Consider the following 17,802-nt stretch of genomic DNA (forward strand, 5'->3'; position numbering starts at 1 on the left):
ACCTGTTTCTGGCATTTCAGCAGTCTTCGGCCCGGCTTGCTTGAATCCTGATGGTGCAGTGAGAAAGGGACTCATGTCTGAGTATACCCTGCCACACCTATAGTGGCCAAAAACAATTCAGAAAAGGGGGGTGGTGATGAACAGAGTGTCTGAATTAAGCAGACCACTCTTACCCAGTCCAAAGATCAGGGCTTGATCCATCACCGTTATTTATCTCACTGCACCATCCCAGCTCAGAACCTGGCTATATGCAAATCAGTCTGTCCCTGGCCCAGTGCATCATGGGAACAGGGCAGACTAAACTACCAAGCTAATTCTTCACCAGAAAGGAGACAAGCTACCGGGGACCGGTTTCTGGCATTTCAGCCGTCTTCGGCCCGGCTTGCTTGAATCCTGATGGTGCAGTGAGAAAGGGACTCATGTCTGAGTATACCCTGCCACACCCATAGTGGCCAAAAACAATTCAGAAAAGGGGGGTGGTGATGAACAGAGTGTCTGAATTAAGCAGACCACTCTTACCCAGTCCAAAGATCAGGGCTTGATCCATCACCGTTATTTATCTCACTGCACCATCCCAGCTCAGAACCTGGCTATATGCAAATCAGTCTGTCCCTGGCCCAGTGCATCACCACCCCCTTTTCTGAATCATTTTTGTCCACCATAAGCGTGGAAGGGTATACTCAGATGTGAGTCCCTAGCTCATTGCATCATCAGGATTCAAGCAAGCCGGGCCGAAGACGGCTGAAATGCCAGAAACCTGTCCCCGGTAGCTTGTTTCCTTCCCAGTATAAGAATTGGCTTGGTAGTTTGGTCTGCCCTGTTCCCATGATGCACTGGGCCAGGGTCAGACTAATTTGCATATAGCCAAGTTCTGAGCTGGGATGGTGCAGTGAGCTAAAAAACGGTGATGGATCAAGCCCTGATCTTTGGACTGGGTAAGAGTGGTCTGCTTAATTCAGACACTCTGCTCATCACCACCCCCTTTTCTGAATCATTTTTGTCCACCATAAGCGTGGAAGGGTATACTCAGATGTGAGTCCCTAGCTCATTGCACCATCAGGATTCAAGCAAGCCGGGCCGAAGACGGCTGAAATGCCAGAAACCGGTCCCCGGTAGCTTGTTTCCTTCCCAGTATAAGAATTGGCTTGGTAGTTTGGTCTGCCCTGTTCCCATGATGCACTGGGCCAGGGTCAGACTCATTTTCATATAGCCAAGTTCTGAGCTGGGATGGTGCAGTGAGCTAAAAAACGGTGATGGATCAAGCCCTGATCTTTGGACTGGGTAAGAGTGGTCTGCTTAATTCAGACACTCTGCTCATCACCACCCCCTTTTCTGAATCATTTTTGTCCACCATAAGCGTGGAAGGGTATACTCAGATGTGAGTCCCTAGCTCATTGCACCATCAGGATTCAAGCAAGCCGGGCCGAAGACGGCTGAAATGCCAGAAACCGGTCCCCGGTAGCTTGTTTCCTTCCCAGTATAAGAATTGGCTTGGTAGTTTGGCCTGCCCTGTTCCCATGATGCACTGGGCCAGGGTCAGACTAATTTGCATATAGCCAAGTTCTGAGCTGGGATGGTGCAGTGAGCTAAAAAACGGTGATGGATCAAGCCCTGATCTTTGAACTGGGTAAGAGTGGTCTGCTTAATTCAGACACTCTGCTCATCACCACCCCCTTTTCTGAATCATTTTTGTCCACCATAAGCGTGGAAGGGTATACTCAGATGTGAGTCCCTAGCTCATTGCACCATCAGGATTCAAGCAAGCCGGGCCGAAGACGGCTGAAATGCCAGAAACCGGTCCCCGGTAGCTTGTTTCCTTCCCAGTATAAGAATTGGCTTGGTAGTTTGGTCTGCCCTGTTCCCATGATGCACTGGGCCAGGGTCAGACTAATTTGCACATAGCCAAGTTCTGAGCTGGGATGGTGCAGTGAGCTAAAAAACGGTGATGGATCAAGCCCTGATCTTTGGACTGGGTAAGAGTGGTCTGCTTAATTCAGACACTCTGCTCATCACCACCCCCTTTTCTGAATCATTTTTGTCCACCATAAGCGTGGAAGGCTATACTCAGATGTGAGTCCCTAGCTCATTGCACCATCAGGATTCAAGCAAGCCGGGCCGAAGACGGCTGAAATGCCAGAAACCGGTCCCCGGTAGCTTGTTTCCTTCCCAGTATAAGAATTGGCTTGGTAGTTTGGTCTGCCCTGTTCCCATGATGCACTGGGCCAGGGTCAGACTAATTTGCATATAGCCAAGTTCTGAGCTGGGATGGTGCAGTGAGCTAAAAAACGGTGATGGATCAAGCCCTGATCTTTGGACTGGGTAAGAGTGGTCTGCTTAATTCAGACACTCTGCTCATCACCACCCCCTTTTCTGAATCATTTTTGTCCACCATAAACGTGGAAGGGTATACTCAGATGTGAGTCCCTAGCTCATTGCACCATCAGGATTCAAGCAAGCCGGGCCGAAGACGGCTGAAATGCCAGAAACCGGTTCCCGGTAGCTTGTTTCCTTCCCAGTATAAGAATTGGCTTGGTAGTTTGGTCCGCCCTGTTCCCATGATGCACTGGGCCAGGGTCAGACTAATTTGCATATAGCCAAGTTCTGAGCTGGGATGGTGCAGTGAGCTAAAAAACGGTGATGGATCAAGCCCTGATCTTTGGACTGGGTAAGAGTGGTCTGCTTAATTCAGACACTCTGCTCATCACCACCCCCTTTTCTGAATCATTTTTGTCCACCATAAACGTGGAAGGGTATACTCAGATGTGAGTCCCTAGCTCATTGCACCATCAGGATTCAAGCAAGCCGGGCCGAAGACGGCTGAAATGCCAGAAACCGGTCCCCGGTAGCTTGTTTCCTTCCCAGTATAAGAATTGGCTTGGTAGTTTGGTCCGCCCTGTTCCCATGATGCACTGGGCCAGGGTCAGACTAATTTGCATATAGCCAAGTTCTGAGCTGGGATGGTGCAGTGAGCTAAAAAACGGTGATGGATCAAGCCCTGATCTTTGGACTGGGTAAGAGTGGTCTGCTTAATTCAGACACTCTGCTCATCACCACCCCCTTTTCTGAATCATTCTCCTAGCATCATAAGTCTCTAAGAGACCAATCAGAAAAGGAATGGTAGGGTTTGCACCCTGTGTTAGATTCCTGGATGTACAGATTTGTCTCATCTCCTGGAATCTAAGTGCAGCATACCTGGAAGTGACCTGTGGAAAGTCCACTGACACAAGGGGAGACTCAGAGCTTCCTCCTTTGTCTGACATGCTGCTTCTAGTGTGGTGTAAGTGATGCACCTACCTACACTATATGTTTGCCTACTGATCCCTTGCTAAGAGTTGTAGCCAAGGTGTGCTAAGCCTTGAGGAGCTACAACAGCTGGTTCAGTAGAACTCAGAGTATTCTAAGCTAAGTTATATGTACCTGGAGTACTTATGTGATCTTTCACAAGATATTCTTAGGATACGTGTGGTAAAACAACAGCAAGCTCAAATCCAAACCGCTGCTCACCAATGTGAGAAGTTGGCCTGATATGCAGTGCTCACTATTCTAGTGATCACTATGCATCAGTCCAAACAACCCTTATGGTGATTGGTTGTAAGTCAACCTTATAGACCAGCTATCCTAGTAGCGTGGATAAGAGCAGTCTTCGGGCTAAACTCTAGATGGCGTGTTAAGCCAGCTGTTATACCATCACATATACCCCTTGAACACCAAGTGAAAGGACACCACACAAGTGTTATGAAAATAAACAGTGTATTTATTTAGATCACAACAGCCCTGTACTCTTTATGAGGACAGGGTACTAAGCACACAACAAAACTCTTACGAAAATACTTCAAGTTGCATAATTTACACAAATGCCCGAGGGGCACGAAAAACCATATACTATGGAAGTGGAATGTGAAATTACTAGCAGGTAAGTACTGTACTAATAGGCTTTGGAATCGCTAGGACTACGTTACTGAACCTTCAGATTACTAGTAGGAGGCCTAGGGGACTCGGGTGCAGAGTGTGCACTCTCACGCGGGATGCGGGACAAAGTCTATGGGAGCTAGTAAAAGCAAAGTTAGTGTTCTCGGGCGAACCCGATAAGGTAGATCGAAAACGACAGTGGATTCTGACCCTTGGATAGTGAGGCTATGCTGGGGCACCGAAATGCCGAAGTTACCTAGCCCAGGGGCTGCAGCTGCATAGGTCTGAAAAGACGTCGGGAATCCTCGTAGACGAACCAGGATCCTGAAGAAAGAAGTTGCTGGCAGGCGACCAGTGAAGATTGTTCGAAGTGATCCAAGCCTGGATCGAAGATGGATGACACCTGAAAGCAGAGGGGACCAAGTTCGTGACCACTAGCCAGTAGTCAGATGGCACCAGGAGGGCACCGGATGGTAGTCACCTCGACTAGGTGAGTGGGCGACGCTGGGCTCTGCAGTTTCACGGACCAGGAGGCGTTGTCGGCGACCAGGATGGAGGTGCGAGCTGTCCCATGATGGATGATGCTGTCGACGTTGCTGGACCCAGGATCGGGGCAACAAGTCTTGGCAAATTCAAGCCCACGCGGTGGACCTAAAATGGCGTCTGGAGTGGACCAGGAGGGTCCGGGATGCTCCTCTTTTGGAAGGGAGCAAGGGCCAGTCTAAAGCAACCAGACCAGCAGCGGTGATGTTGTTGGGCGTCGTTAGGAAGGCCACAAGCCAGCGGGCTAGTAGCCAAACAACGCGGTGAGCAGCAAAAAGCAGAAGGGCCCCACGCAGATCTCGTGGATGCTGGGAGGCTGGACTTCGGTGCTGGAGCTGCTCAGGGTCAGGGCTTCTCGGACCCCAGAGCACTCACCAGAGGATCCCTCGGCGGTCGTGCTGGATAGAAGTCGTGCAGTCGTGCAGTTCTGATGATGGCCGGTCCCTCGAGGTCTCGTCGCACCTACGGTTCTCAGCTTAGCTGTAGAGGTAGGTAGAGGTCAGAGGTGCCAGGGAAGCCGGGTCTCGTCATGCTGGTCGGTCGGATTCCTGAGGAAGGACGTGCAGCAAACCGCAGAGTTCTTAGATGGTGCTAATTTGGAAGGGTCCCCGCTCCTGCCTTTATCCTAAAGAAAGGGGTGGGTACGCGACTAGGTCCTGCCCTAGGGGTGGGACCAGGAAGGGGGGTGGTTACACCCCTCTCCCATGCCGGACTTTCCCCAGGCCAGGGGCTGGTGTGCCCCTGGAACTGGTTCTAGCCGGCAGATGCGTAGTGAGCACCGGGGTGCCACTCTGCAGTCACCTTCCTGTAAAGCCCTGCCTACCCAGGATACACAAAACCCTGTCTGGGATGGTGCTAGCACCGCCCCTGACAGGAAACCCTTTGTCCAAGCTCTCCTCGCTGGAAGGACTCCCAGCAGCAGGAGGTCAGACTCGTGTCTGTGGTGGCAGCATCCATTTTGTGGAGCTGAGGCTTGAGTTAACTTTAACCGGGGTTCACAGTTACACACAATGTCGTGTCCCTCTAGAAGGGTGGAATGCTAACCCCGTCGCCAGAATTGGCGAGGGGTTAGTATTCCAATTCGTATGACACCTTACTCGACATGTTTTGATAAAGCGATACCAGAGATAGCATTTAACCGCGAGGATTATAATGCACTTAAGAGTATATGGTATGCGTTATCATGGAACAGCTATTAGGACTTGGTTCCGCAAGCTGCAAACGGGCTCAGCTCATGCCAGAGCACCATTTCACACGATTCCAAGCACTCTGCCTTCAGGATTGTCAAGGCCTGCCATAGGAGTGACTGATAGGAATCTGTGTGTCCATTTTTAGGGTTAGATATAGGTATACTATATCTAAAGCAAAGGGTGAATACACCACCTTGCCCCAGCTGTCGTGCAGCCAGTTGTGTCAGATTTAGATGGCCATCCAGGGGTGGCATAATACATGCTTCAGCCCCTGGTAGGCCCTGGGTACACCTATGCCCTGAGTTACAGGGTCTGATAAGGTGGCCCAGTACCAATTGGATAATGCACCTAGGGTACACATGTCAATTTAGTGAGAGAACAGCTAGGCTGTGGGTCTGATTAGCAGGCCCACAGCCAGAGAAAGTCGTAAACCAGTGAAACAAAAGCAAAAAATCTGGGTGATCATAGGATTGCAGACCCTACTCTCCTACAACCAGGAAACAAACATAAATAAGCATTTGTAACACATGGGCAACAGGAGAGAGGACGTTAGAGTAAAGCAAATGAGCAGCCAGAGAAGATTTATGGCCCGATAACGGAGATAAGCTATGTGCAGCTTGTGGATACTGTGAGTGCTGGCAGGGAGGGGCCCCGGAAGAGAGACTCCGGATGCGAGGCTCTGCGAGTTTTAAGTGAATGTGCTTGTCCTTGGCTGGCGCAGAGCTCGGGGAAACAAAAGACAGGAAGGGGTTAAGGGTGGGTGCATTGTGGGTGGGTGACTGAGGGAAAGGGAGATAAACCCCTTGTAAAACTAGGAAGAGGGACACAGCTGCAGCACTACCTAGAGTACTTAGAATGAGGAACAACCTCTCCCCAGCCACGCATTGGCTTAAGCTCATTTTAATTAAGGATGTGTGTTAAAAACACTCTATTTCCAGAATTCTTAGTTTAACAGTGAACATAAGAATCCGAATGTCATCTTTGGGTTTGCATCATATAGTACAGCTTGGTACGTGTTTTCCATGCACATATGATAATATCGGAGTTATATATTTAAGAATGGGAAAATAAACACAAAGGTAATTACTAACTATTAAGACAGCAGCAACACGTGTTATGAAACAAAAAAAATGAGTGTGAGGATGGCACAACAGCAACCTGTTTTGCAGAGATCCGAGGTGCTATTAACCTGTGTGTGGTTTAAAAGTATGACCGATGTTTTCACAGCATCATAAATATGTTAAACGAGACGAGAGTGCTCTACACAGATTTTCTGAAATATTCATGACCTAACATGTTTATTACTCACCGCAAAATCACAGCAAAAAAATTAACAAGACTCTTTAAAGGTAAAAGCAATAGTAAAAAACTGTTTTAAAGTTACATTTACTTCTTTTAGCAGAGACTTCCGGATTAAGACAAGGATCAATGAAAATAGAGATTACGCTGAAAGAAAAATGAAAATAAAGTGCGCTCACCAGTTGTTTTAAAATGTCCAAGGGTTATCTTCAGTAGTAGGAGAAGGGGACTCTAGAATGAGAGAAAAAGTTTTGCAAAAAAGTTTAAAAGGTAAATGGAGAGGATCGGTTTAAATAAACAGGCCTGTAGGGATCCTCTGGGGTAAATTAAAAATGAAAACTTACTCTGCATTTTAAATAACATGCATTTGTAACACACGGATAGAGAGAGAGGAGGTTAGAGCAAAGCAAATGGGAAGCCTGTGAAGATTTATGGCCCGAGGAAGGAGATAAGGTATGCATGGTGTGGGGATGTTGTGAGGGCTGCAAGGAAGGGGCCCCAGAAGAGAGACTCTGGATGCAAGAAGCTGTATGTTTTTAGGTCTCGTAGAACCAACGCGCATGCGTTGTTCTTCGGGAGTATAGTAGGCAAACAAACTCTTGAAACCAGCGAGGATTGTCCCTAATGCATATGAGGTACTCAAGCGCGACGCTATCCCAGCGCGCGCTTGGCCTCACTTCTCAATCACACCCCATATGGTGTTCCCTCCCACTCATTCGCACATCAAAGGCTGCTGCTCCCCGCCAATGCGCTTCACCCGCCCCCCCACAGCAATGCCAAGAGCTTGTTTGAAAAGTACGAGCTTAAAAGGATTAACTCTTCTGAGAAATGCATAGACATAATTCCATCACGTAGCACGACACAACAAACTGGCGAGAAAAAACTACTGTAATTATTTATTACATGAAAGTCCCAAACAAATCGGAATTTACAGAAGCTTCACCTCTTGCAAAACTCGCATCGGCGGGAATGACGTACTTACCTAGTTCACTTCCTGGTTTGGCTTTCTCCGGGCTGAGTTCTCGCACTTCCCTGAGCTTGCCTGCTGGATCCTGGCGGCCTGCCCTGGTTTAAAAAGCGCTTGTTGTGCCATTCATGTAATGGCGGCTGTGCAACTTTGTTTATAAAGGCGGGTCGGAACTTTGTTTATAAAGGTGGGTCGGCGAAAGAAAAGTGCTGGCCGCTATTAAAATTGTGAACCCATGCACAATTCCACCGTCGGGTTTCAGTGTCACGGAGGATCACCTTTCCAGGATCTTGGAGTTGGTAACAACTAAGGAGTGAGTGGGAGGGAGGCAACAGGCAGGGTTGGGGGAGAGATAATGCAGCACACAAGGAAGAGCAACCGGGTGAGGAGTAATCCTTTAGTGGTTAGAATGCAGGCATCAGTACTTATGCTGCTTGCTGTTTATTGTGGGCATTTTGTGGGCCAACACAACCTCACACATATGCTGCACTTCATCTTTAACAATGCCTGTGCACGAGCACGTCACCTTGCTTAGCGAGCAATGTTAAAGATGAACTGTGGTGTACGTGTGAGTCTGTCTCTGCCACTTAAAGCCGCAGTGCAAAACTAACATAAACAAATTAACATGAAGCGCGGCACCCCTCCGTGATGCTGCACTTTCCAAATCATAGCCTGCACTGTGCCCGGAGAGAAAGAGAGTGTGGGTTTGTGGAGCCTGGCTCTGTAAACATCATGTGGCAACAACGTGGATCTGTACTACTAATTATTTTTGTAATTATGGAGATTATGCAGTTTCGTAAAACACCCTGCATACAGACAGAGAAACGATAGTCCTTGTTGTGAGAGTCCTCTGTCATGTAATCCTACTCTTTTGTGATTTACATTTTACACGATGCCGGTGAACAAGGCTCAGAAATCATCTCTTAATTAAGCTTTGAAACCGAATGTCCAGTGAGTGATTTGGACGGCAGACTGAGTATGCATTTGCATGTGAGGGGTAGATGCTAATGTGTCCTTGCCCCTTTAAGAGTGCCCAGATGCGTGTAAGTGTGCACTTTTTATTGCACTACCATTCAGTCTGAGTGTGCATGGGAGATGAGCGCGCAGTAGCCAAGTGTAAAGGTGCTCTTCTCTCACACGAGGGGGCTGAAATACTGCTCTGCTCATTTGTATTCTTTGTTTTGCCAGTCTTAGTACACAAGAGCCCAGCAGATCCGCCGGGCTACTGTGCCTCCTAGGCGCTGCACAGTATTTTTTTTCACATGGGCTCCTACCCTGCCGTGCCTCTTTGTTTTGGCAAATGAACATATATAACTTGCTCTCCTCACAATTCTTTGTTGCTTAATGATTTGAAGCACATAACTCAGGTCTACTACTGAATATGTGGGTTTATTTAGTTTCACCCTTTGCTTTTCAATTTCAAAGTACATCAAATTTTTATGTTTGAAAAAAACACATCATATGTAACATATGATGTGATGTAACATAACATATGTACCTCCTCTCCCAATGGGGATTGAAACCTATATCCGGTCATCATAAATGTGGTAACTGTGCCTCATGTGACACCACGATCGAAGGCACTGAATTCAACCACAAAAAAATTAAATGGAAGAATGTAGGTTTTTCAAATTGTCGGACAAAGAATGTTGTTTATGTCATTGTATGCCCGTGTGATAAAATCTACATCGGGAAAACTACCCAACAGGTAAATACCCGTATCACCCAGCATCGATCCAGACTCAAAAACAAGGTCCCCAACGCGCCCATGGTACAGCATTTCACAGAGGCTAACCATCGAGAAACGGATTTTAAATGGTCAGTATTGTATAGCATCAATCAATCGAAATGTCCCCCAGATATTGAAAATGTCCTCCTAACAAAAGAAGCTTATCTGATTCTTAAATTTAACAGCGCCCAAGGTGGGCTGAACACACTGTCAGAAGTCTCTAGGCTCTAACCTACTCTTAAAACTACTCCCCCCGAAATAGTGCTCCACGCGATCCACCGCCACAGTGTGGTCTTAACAGACTCCCATTCAATAGCCAATCCCTATGGCCCCAGAACGATGATGAACTACATATCCCACAATGCTTGGGCTGCGTCACCGATAATAACGCATGACGCCGACCATCAGATGGTCGCTCCTCACTAAACGCCGGCATCAACACGGAAGCAGACAGCAACAGACGCGCTGCAGACCACCAGATATGCTGAACCCCTGTCCATGACTAGAGGTAGGAGTAAACACGGGCGGTCCGCCTAGTAGTCAAAACATACCACGAGCGCTGAGCAGATGCACTCAACCTGCTCTCCCTTCCTTTTTTAACAGATCCAAGGTATACGGCAACGTACAAGGAAGAAAAACTCACGCCTGCCGAGGGACGCCCCTCTAAGGTAGTGTGTGTTTTTTATGATCCCTTCCCTTAATAGTAAGGCAATGGCAGGGAACGCTCTTGTTACAAAGACTCCGATTTTTCTACACACAGGGAGCACAAGCCTGAGACAAACACGATATGAAAAATGAATCGGAAAGAGGACACACTCTAAAGGGGCAGCGGTGCTCGAATAAGGTACTATTTTTTCAGCATCGCTAACTAACCAATGAGACCACTAGTCACCCCCTGACTTTGAAACGTTAATTCCAATACAAAATTATTCCTTAGGGTTCCAAAACAGAAGTTAAACAAGACGGTTGTTGAACCCATCTAAACCCGGCCAGACATAAACCACAGGTACAGAACTTTTGTTCTAAAACACACAGGTCGAGTGTTTTTAAATGGGTGAGAGCAACAAAACTAAGGTGTTGTTCTCTCTTCTTTTGTGCACAGAACGATAATATATTGAAGTGACAAAGCCCTGACGAGATCCCGTTAATTGATTCAACGGGTTCGAAATGCGTCGGCATCTAGAAGGCCCCCATAAAGAACCAGGACTAATTGCGATTATGGGAATTATTTAAAATTTTGTTCAGTTGGCCTTCTTTGTAAAAACATTTTTGTCCTTCATTGACTTATAAGTAAATAGAAATATCGTTTTTTGGCAGTTTGAACTTGATGATTCTAAAAATCGCTGCCATCTGTAAACAAATGTGCATATATATGTTGTAATTTTGTTCATTCATTCTTTTTTTGAAAGTGTTGGTAACTGTGTATGTTGTATATTTTTTCACTAAATGTTACATATGATGTGTTTTTTTCAAACATAAAAATTTGATGTACTTTGAAATTGAAAAGCAAAGGGTGAAACTAAATAAACCCACATATTCAGTAGTAGACCTGAGTTATGTGCTTCAAATCATTAAGCAACAAAGAATTGTGAGGAGAGCAAGTTATATATGTTCATTTGAAAAAGGGTCCAGCCCTCCTCATGTCCCGGGACCTAACTCCTTAAGCTCAAGCGTATAAGGGCGGGAATTTACCCGCGAGAGTTGTCAGGGCACCAGACTCAGTCGTGTTGCTGATTAGACTCTTTTGTTGTCAGAGAGGGACTTGTCCTTCTCTAATATTATGGCTGAAAAAGACACATTATCTTTCTCTGAGAGTCACACCCAAAATCTATTAGCCTCCTCCCCATTTGGCAACATCACTCTAAGCACCTCCGCCCAACAACAAAACGAAACAGACAAACTAATCAGACTAAAGAAAAAACATATCAGAACCGAACTCCACGGGCATTTTCTCCTGCAGCACCTAAGGGGTGGTACCATCCCCTGGGGACTCCAGGTGAAAAATGTCCCAGTGATCTTCACGGAGGACGCAGAATACAAACTAGGCTTCAGCCGCATTAATACAAAGTGTAGCCGGGACCTAATGGTTCACACCGTCGAGACCGCACAAAGACTTTGTAGACAGGAACTTGAAGAAATTGAGACACTAACTAAAAGTATTGCAGAAAGTGACGTGATCCCAGATGCTAAAAACTTACTAGAAAAAATAGAGAAGGAAATCCTGCAGTTTAAAGACACAACTATCAATACTAAAACTGCCCAGTACGACCGAGATTCAAAGTCATTCACGCTAGAGAAGACATACCCATTCTTAAAGGACGACTACTACTCTCAGGCGGACTCGCGTGGAGCACTATATAACTACCAGGGACGCTCCCGCAACAGATTCAAAACATTCTCTGAGACAACCTCGTCAGACTCCTCAGGTTCTGACTCTAGAGGCAAAAACAAGAAGCAAGTTGCTTTTTTAGACAAAGGCCAACAACCCAAACAAAGACAAAAAATACCATGGGAAATGCGGACACGCAAACAATTCTACAAATCGTAGAGACTCCCTCTTCCGTTGTCAACCTGTCCGAAAAGATTTTAACCCGTGACGAAGAGTCCGTGTTGAACTTGGGACTCAAATTTGTCCCCAGGAAACACACAGATTTTGCCAAAACAAAAATGGAAATCATTGCTTTTTGTCGCAAAATACGACTAAAAGCTTTCTTTGCCAACCAACCGCCAAGCATAGATATGGAAACAACTGGGCTCAGAAACAAATCCACCTTCTGCCCAAACCACAACATTCCCAAACAGATTCATGTCTTCGAGCAAGTGTTGCTATCCTCCCTTAACAACCTCGAGAGGACCCAAAAATATGTCAAACAAAATATAAGCAAAGGACAACAACTAGCACTGAAGGCGTTGAGGAATGATTCGACTGTGGTAATCAAACCGGCCGATAAAGGCGGGGCAGTGGTGATCTGGCCTCGAGACAAATATCTAATTGAGGGCTCCACACAGGTAAACAATCAGGTCTGGTACAGATTACTCCATGAAGACCCTGTAAAACAAATACAAGGGGCAATAAAAGATCTAGTGCAAACAGGCGTTGACAACGGTTTTGTGGGAACCAAGGAGGCAGACTTCCTGGTTAAGAAATATCCACGAACACCAATCTTGTATTTTTTACCTAAAATACATAAGAGATTAAATGACCCACCAGGCAGGCCCATTGTTTCTGGGTGCGACTCGTGCCTAGAACCAGTCTCTAAATACATAGATTTTTTCCTTAAGCCTTTTGTCAGCAATGTGAAGTCGTACCTCAAAGACACTACCGACTTTCTGGTTAAAGTAGAGGGAACAGAATTCAACGACAAGAGTGAGATCATGGTGACCATGGACGTCACGTCCCTCTATACACAGATACCCCAAGACGAGGCGTTGGAGGTGATAGAATTGTACCTTGACACCAGAGAGAGACCCCATCGGGTCCCTACATCATTTATCCTCCAACTAGCCGAACTGACATTAAAGAAAAATTATTTCCGCTTTAATGACCAGTTCTTCGTCCAAGTCAAAGGCACGGTTATGGGATGTCCATATGCGCCTGAAATGGCAGTTCTGTACATGGCAGAATATGAACGCAGATTCGTGGATAACAACAACCCGTTTAAGTCACACATCAAACAGTGGTTGCGATACATAGATGACGTGTGGCTCCTGTGGCAGGGGAGCCACACCGAATTGATGGCATTCCACGAATGGTTAAACAGCAGACACCAGGACATAAAATTCTCTATTGAACACAGTACGAGCAAAATGACGTTTCTCGATGTGGAAATCTCTAACAATGAAGGGAGCCTCAAAGCGTCCCTCTATAAGAAAAAGACCGACAAGAACACAATCCTACACCATAGTAGTGACCACCCCAGAAATCTCAGAGCAAATCTTCTCTATGGACAACTCCTTAGGATAAGGAGAAACTGCTCAGAAATAGCAGAATATGACCAACATGCCCATACCTTCTGTGGAGAGATGACATACAGAGGTTACCCCAAAAAACTTCTTAAGCATTCATACAAACGGGCACGATACACACCCCGGGAATGCTTATTAACGCAGGATAAGCACAAACCAGAGCTTGAAAAGATGGTATGCGTGACCACATATGGCCCAGACACGCACAAAATCCGACAGATGGTCCTTAAAAATTGGCACCTCCTCGAGGAACTGGAATGCCCCTTCCCGAGGCCAATATTTGCATATAAAAAGAACCAAAGCCTAGGTCAGCAACTAGTTCGTGCTGATGTGCGAATCCAAAAACCCAAAAGTGACCTCCTCTCCCAATGGGGATTGAAACCTATATCCGGTCATCATAAATGTGGTAACTGTGCCTCATGTGACACCACGATCGAAGGCACTGAATTCAACCACAAAAAAATTAAATGGAAGAATGTAGGTTTTTCAAATTGTCGGACAAAGAATGTTGTTTACGTCATTGTATGCCCGTGTGATAAAATCTACATCGGGAAAACTACCCAACAGGTAAATACCCGTATCACCCAGCATCGATCCAGACTCAAAAACAAGGTCCCCAACGCGCCCATGGTACAGCATTTCACAGAGGCTAACCATCGAGAAACGGATTTTAAATGGTCAGTATTGTATAGCATCAATCAATCGAAATGTCCCCCAGATATTGAAAATGTCCTCCTAACAAAAGAAGCTTATCTGATTCTTAAATTTAACAGCGCCCAAGGTGGGCTGAACACACTGTCAGAAGTCTCTAGGCTCTAACCTCCTCTTAAAACTACTCCCCCCGAAATAGTGCTCCACGCGATCCACCGCCACAGTGTGGTCTTAACAGACTCCCATTCAATAGCCAATCCCTATGGCCCCAGAACGATGATGAACTACATATCCCACAATGCTTGGGCTGCGTCACCGATAATAACGCATGACGCCGACCATCAGATGGTCGCTCCTCACTAAACGCCGGCATCAACACGGAAGCAGACAGCAACAGACGCGCTGCAGACCACCAGATATGCTGAACCCCTGTCCATGACTAGAGGTAGGAGTAAACACGGGCGGTCCGCCTAGTAGTCAAAACATACCACGAGCGCTGAGCAGATGCACTCAACCTGCTCTCCCTTCCTTTTTTAACAGATCCAAGGTATACGGCAACGTACAAGGAAGAAAAACTCACGCTTGCCGAGGGACGCCCCTCTAAGGTAGTGTGTGTTTTTTATGATCCCTTCCCTTAATAGTAAGGCAATGGCAGGGAACGCTCTTGTTACAAAGACTCCGATTTTTCTACACACAGGGAGCACAAGCCTGAGACAAACACGATATGAAAAATGAATCGGAAAGAGGACACACTCTAAAGGGGCAGCGGTGCTCGAATAAGGTACTATTTTTTCAGCATCGCTAACTAACCAATGAGACCACTAGTCACCCCCTGACTTTGAAACGTTAATTCCAATACAAAATTATTCCTTAGGGTTCCAAAACAGAAGTTAAACAAGACGGTTGTTGAACCCATCTAAACCCGGCCAGACATAAACCACAGGTACAGAACTTTTGTTCTAAAACACACAGGTCGAGTGTTTTTAAATGGGTGAGAGCAACAAAACTAAGGTGTTGTTCTCTCTTCTTTTGTGCACAGAACGATAATATATTGAAGTGACAAAGCCCTGACGAGATCCCGTTAATTGATTCAACGGGTTCGAAACGCGTCGGCATCTAGAAGGCCCCCATAAAGAACCAGGACTAATTGCGATTATGGGAATTATTTAAAATTTTGTTCAGTTGGCCTTCTTTGTAAAAACATTTTTGTCCTTCATTGACTTATAAGTAAATAGAAATATCGTTTTTTGGCAGTTTGAACTTGATGATTCTAAAAATCGCTGCCATCTGTAAACAAATGTGCATATATATGTTGTAATTTTGTTCATTCATTCTTTTTTTGAAAGTGTTGGTAACTGTGTATGTTGTATATTTTTTCACTAAATGTTACATATGATGTGTTTTTTTCAAACATAAAAATTTGATGTACTTTGAAATTGAAAAGCAAAGGGTGAAACTAAATAAACCCACATATTCAGTAGTAGACCTGAGTTATGTGCTTCAAATCATTAAGCAACAAAGAATTGTGAGGAGAGCAAGTTATATATGTTCATTTGAAAAAGGGTCCAGCCCTCCTCATGTCCCGGGACCTAACTCCTTAAGCTCAAGCATCTTTGTTTTGGCAGGCACTCTTTATATATGTATGTGCTCCCTGTCGAAATCTATGGCTGCCCATGGGACTCCCCCCCCTGTCTTCAGTAAACAGTCTGGCATCAAAGTTAATGTTACCAAGAGAAACCGTGTCAATATATTTCAGACCCAGAATAGGGCAGCAGACCACGATCCTGTATTTAGATTGTGTGTACTTCATAAGCATGGGTGCTCGTATGGGTTCACATTCTTAAATATTTAAAATGTTGTGAAAGGTTCCTTTATTAATTCTGCATTGACTTATTAAATTCTGTTCAGGAAGTATTTTATTTCCAGTAGCTCATTTCCCCTTCCCATTATAATACTTATCACGACTCATGTTGAAATCACACCACAACTTGAAACAGGCTCCGACATTCAAGATCGGCTGTTCGAGACGGCTGATTGTATCCTTGCTTTATTCAATAAAGTTTTAAAAAGAAATAGGCTTCAGGGTAAATCAAATGAGGTTTTTGAAAATGTAAGACGCTCTTACTCAGAAATACCTCTAGGTATTTTTATGACTTAGTCTTTAGTATAGTGTACAGTCTACCATTAATATGGCCCTTGCGTTGAAAACAGTCTGGGTAACTGGCAACCCTTAATATTTTTATTTTTAAAGCACGCATTTGCAATGCAAAAGGTCTCACATTTGCAAGAGTTTAAGCATTTGGCATTCTAATGCCTTTTAGTTATCTGTTTTAAAACCAACAAGTAAATAAAAGGCATTGGCATTTAATATGCCAATAGCTCAAACTCTAATAAATGCGAGACCTATTCCATTGAAAATGCTTGTTTTAAGTAAATCTGCTCTGATGCATTTGAAGCACAGAAGTGAAATGCAGACACCTCGAGTATTAAACGTTTAGTAAAGTGGATGGTCAAAGGGAAGAGATGGAAATAAAAGTGTCTCTTAACCACATGGCTGCTAGGCGTTTTCCCGTCCTACGCTAAAAAAACATAAAGTCCATAAATCATGACGAGCTGGCCTTGTCATCCGCCCACGGCAGGTAAGCGCCATGACGAGCCCAGCTCGTCATTAGCTTCGAAGGGGTTAACAAAACTGACTCTGAGATGGAAGGCTAGTTTTTTTGTTTTTTTGAATGCCAATTTATATCGCACGGCAATCGCTCCAAGGAGCATCTAGGCGCCCAAAAGAAGACCACCAGATGTTAGGTAGTCTCTATGCTTACTTGACCGAGACCCGGATTACACTAGCCTTCTAGCAGTTGTGTCTTGGAGATTAAAGATCCAGGTTTTTAGGTGTTTGGGGAAGTCTGTTTCTTTGTCCAGTAATCTCAGCTGGGGGGGAGAGTGTTCCATGCTTTTGCTCCCAGTACCGCCAGGGATTTGCCCCCTCGGGTTTTGAGTCTGAAACCCGGGACGGTAAGCAGGTTGGCAGTTGAGGAATGCAGTACTCTAGATGGACAGTATCTGCTGAATTTTTTCCTTAGATAGGACGGGCCTAGGTTGTGAACAGCTCTAAAAGTAATTAGCAGTACTTTAAACAAGACCCTTTTTGTAATGGACAGCCAATGTAATGCCTTGAGGGCTTTGGTTGCAGATGATCTTTTCGGCCATTTTAGAACCAACCTTGCTGCTGCATGTTGCACCATCTGAAGTTTGTGTGTGACAGCTTTATTTGTACCTGCGTAGAGGCTGTTACAGTAATCGATGCGGGAGGTTACAAGTGCAACCGTAACTGTTTTTCTAGCTTCGAGGGGCAAAAAATCAAAGAACTTTCTCAGTCCCTTTATTACCCCAAAGCACATGCCTGCCACTCTAGCCACTTGTTGTCTAAAAGACAGGTCAGAGTCAAAATACACCCCCAGATTACGGGCCGAGTTGGTTGTATGAGGTGGTATTTCAGCTTTTTCTGGCCACCATAATCGTGGGATGAACTCATTTTTTGGGCCTAT

At 45.5% G+C, this 17,802-nt stretch overlaps 1 protein-coding gene across 4 annotated transcripts in view; it reads right to left on the bottom strand.

Moving 5' to 3' along the window:
• Positions 1-17,802, bottom strand: part of LOC147736516 (uncharacterized) — a 244,664-nt gene that overhangs the window by 51,134 nt on the left and 175,728 nt on the right. For all 4 annotated transcript variants that reach the window (XR_015307565.1, XR_015307564.1, XR_015307566.1 and 1 more), the window contains one exon: positions 7,121-7,172. Coding sequence is in view for 1 of the 4 variants with exons in the window: in XM_086953256.1 (XP_086809382.1) it covers positions 7,121-7,172 (52 nt within the window). In the remaining 3 variants the exon portion in view is untranslated. The remainder of the gene's footprint in view (positions 1-7,120; positions 7,173-17,802) is intronic.

Source organism: Lissotriton vulgaris, chromosome 1_2 (assembly GCF_964263255.1).
Source record: "Lissotriton vulgaris chromosome 1_2, aLisVul1.2, whole genome shotgun sequence".
NCBI classification, from domain to species: Eukaryota; Metazoa; Chordata; class Amphibia; order Caudata; family Salamandridae; genus Lissotriton; species Lissotriton vulgaris.